The sequence below is a fragment of the Gavialis gangeticus genome, unplaced genomic scaffold, assembly GCF_001723915.1.
Source record: "Gavialis gangeticus isolate Ggan-Ray unplaced genomic scaffold, GavGan_comp1, whole genome shotgun sequence".
NCBI classification, from domain to species: Eukaryota; Metazoa; Chordata; order Crocodylia; family Gavialidae; genus Gavialis; species Gavialis gangeticus.
Window position 1 is genome coordinate 64,399,002 of NW_017728995.1, and position 2,415 is coordinate 64,401,416.

Below are 2,415 nucleotides of genomic sequence, written 5' to 3' on the forward strand. Positions count from 1 at the left end.
ATCAGAAGTGGACTGGCCAAGTTTGCCAACGACACCAAACTTTGGGGTAAAGCATCCACACCTGAGGACAGGAGGGCGATTCAGGCTGACCTTGACAGGCTCAGGAAATGGGCGGATGAGAACGTGATGGTGTTTAACACCAAAAAATGCAAGGTTCTGCACCTTGGGAGGAAAAACCTTTGGCATCCTTATAGGATCAGCAGTGCTATGCTGACTAGTACTATGGATGAAAAGGACTTGGGGGTTATGACTGACCACAAGATGAATATGAGCCTTCAATGTGATGCTGCAGCTAGTAAAGCGAGCAAAATGCTGGCTTGCATCCATAAATGCTTCTCAAGCAAATCCCAAAACGTCATTCTCCCATTGTACTCAGCCTTGGTGAGGCTGCAGCTGGAGTATTGCGTCCAGTTTTGGGTTCCACAATTCAAAAAGGATGTGGAGAAGCTTGAAAGAGCCCAAGGAAGAGCCCCGCGCATGATCAGAGGTCAGGAAAACAGACCTTACGATGGCAGGCTGAAAGCTATGGGGCTCTTTAGCCTGGAAAAGTGCAGGCTCAGGGGCAATGTGATGGCCACCTATAGGTTTATCAGGGGTGTTCACCAGAGTACCCCAAGGGATGACGAGGTCAAATGGTTATAAACTCCTGCAAGACTGTTTCAGGCTGGACATAAGGAAGAACTTCTTTACTGTCCAAGCCCCCAAGGTCTGGAATAGCATGCCATCGGAGGTGGTTCAAGCACCCACATTGAACGCCTTCAAGAGAAATTTGGATGCTTATCTTGCTGGGATCCTATGACCACAGCTGACTTCCTGCCCCTTGGGCAGGGGGCTGGACTCGATGATCTTCTGGGGTCCCTTCCAGCCCTAATGTGTATTAAAACTATGAAACTATAGTGGCAGGACTGGGGCAGCTTGGCTCTATGGCGTGGGACAGCTCTGCTTGTGGAAGAAATCTTTCTGCCAGCAGAGCTCTTTCCATACCGGGGGTTTTACCTTCAGAACTGTTTTACCTATGGGGATGATGTTTTCACACCTCTGCTCAGCATAGTTCTTCCAGCAGTATTTTGTATTCTAGATGTGGGCTAAAGTAATTGGGGTTAGTGAATGCTCATGCTGAGGGAGGTTGCAGAGGTCTGAAGATAGGTAAGTCACTACAATTGCATGCACATCTTCAGTCCCAGAGTTCAAACTAACACTTGCTTTTTCTTGATATATTCAGGCAGTCGGTGCCTGTCCAGTTTCAGTACTTCTTACCAACGTATCCGCCTTCTGCTTACCCTCTGGCTGCTCACACTTACACCCCCATCACCAGCTCTGTGTCCACCATCCGCCAATACCCTGGTAAGGAATTTCCATGCAGACAACTTTTTCAGGAGTAAAGGTCAGCCAGACCTGACTGCAGGCATAGGTGACAAGTGGTGGTGGGGGGGAAGGGGTGGCATATGGCCCCCAGCTTTCGGTGCCAACAGTGAGGTGTGGGGCTGCAGCTCAGCCAGGGCCTGGCAGCAGTGGGGCAGTGGCGGCACTATTTGTGTGCTGACAGACAGGCTGTAGCCCAGCCAGAGCCAGCACCAGGCAGCAGTGGGGCTGGTGGCAGCGGCACAGAGTTGTGCCCCCACCATTGTCAACACTTGCATGTTGTCTATGATACCAGGTGCAAAAGGGCCCCAGAGGAAGAATTGCGTTACACAAGGGAAACTGGCAGCTGAGTAAATGGGAGTTTTTAGATGTCACTGCTGATTTCTTCCTTTCATACAGTTTGCTAGCTTGAGCTCCAACAGTGGAATTGAGGGTATCTGCAGAAATAAAGGATTCTAGGTTTGCTAAACAAGTTCGGGTGCTTATGCAAATCAACACCTGACGTGTTTTCCAGCCATGCATTCTAATAAGCTGGTTTGATTTTGGAATATTTCCACTCCCTTCATCCTGCATACATAAATAATGTTGCTGATAAAATTGCAAGTGCCCCAGACTGTTTTTTTCCTCTAGTGTCATGGAACTCAGTACAACAGCCACTATTGCGGATTTTGATGTTAAATTCAGTGTCCTTCACAGTAACCCCACACTTAGTTTTCAGTTTGTTGCAGACTTCAGTATTGTCACGGTATAAATAAATCATGGAAGTTGAAGGTGAGGGGCGAGAAACTGGAGGCTTCTTCAGCAGAGCAGGGAGTAGTGAGGATCTTATTTTTTAGACTTGGATTCTACGCCATCCTTTTCTTCTCCATCTGCCTCTGCAAACGCTCACAGATCTTTGCCTTCTCTCAACTGATGTCAGTCATTTTAGAGCTTGACCTAGTGTTAGTTTGCAGATTTTTAACAATAATTGCTTCAGTATTGAACACCTGAAAAAAGTTTACTGAAAACTACTATTTTTTCTTGCATACAACATGCACCTTCCCCCAAAATGAG

General features: G+C 47.5%; 1 protein-coding gene across 3 annotated transcripts in view; it reads left to right on the plus strand.

Annotated features, from left to right (window-relative positions):
• Positions 1-2,415, plus strand: part of SAP130 (Sin3A associated protein 130) — a 38,683-nt gene that overhangs the window by 21,655 nt on the left and 14,613 nt on the right. For all 3 annotated transcript variants that reach the window (XM_019503715.1, XM_019503718.1, XM_019503716.1), the window contains exon 12: positions 1,223-1,344. In XM_019503715.1, the coding sequence (XP_019359260.1) occupies positions 1,223-1,344 (122 nt within the window). The remainder of the gene's footprint in view (positions 1-1,222; positions 1,345-2,415) is intronic.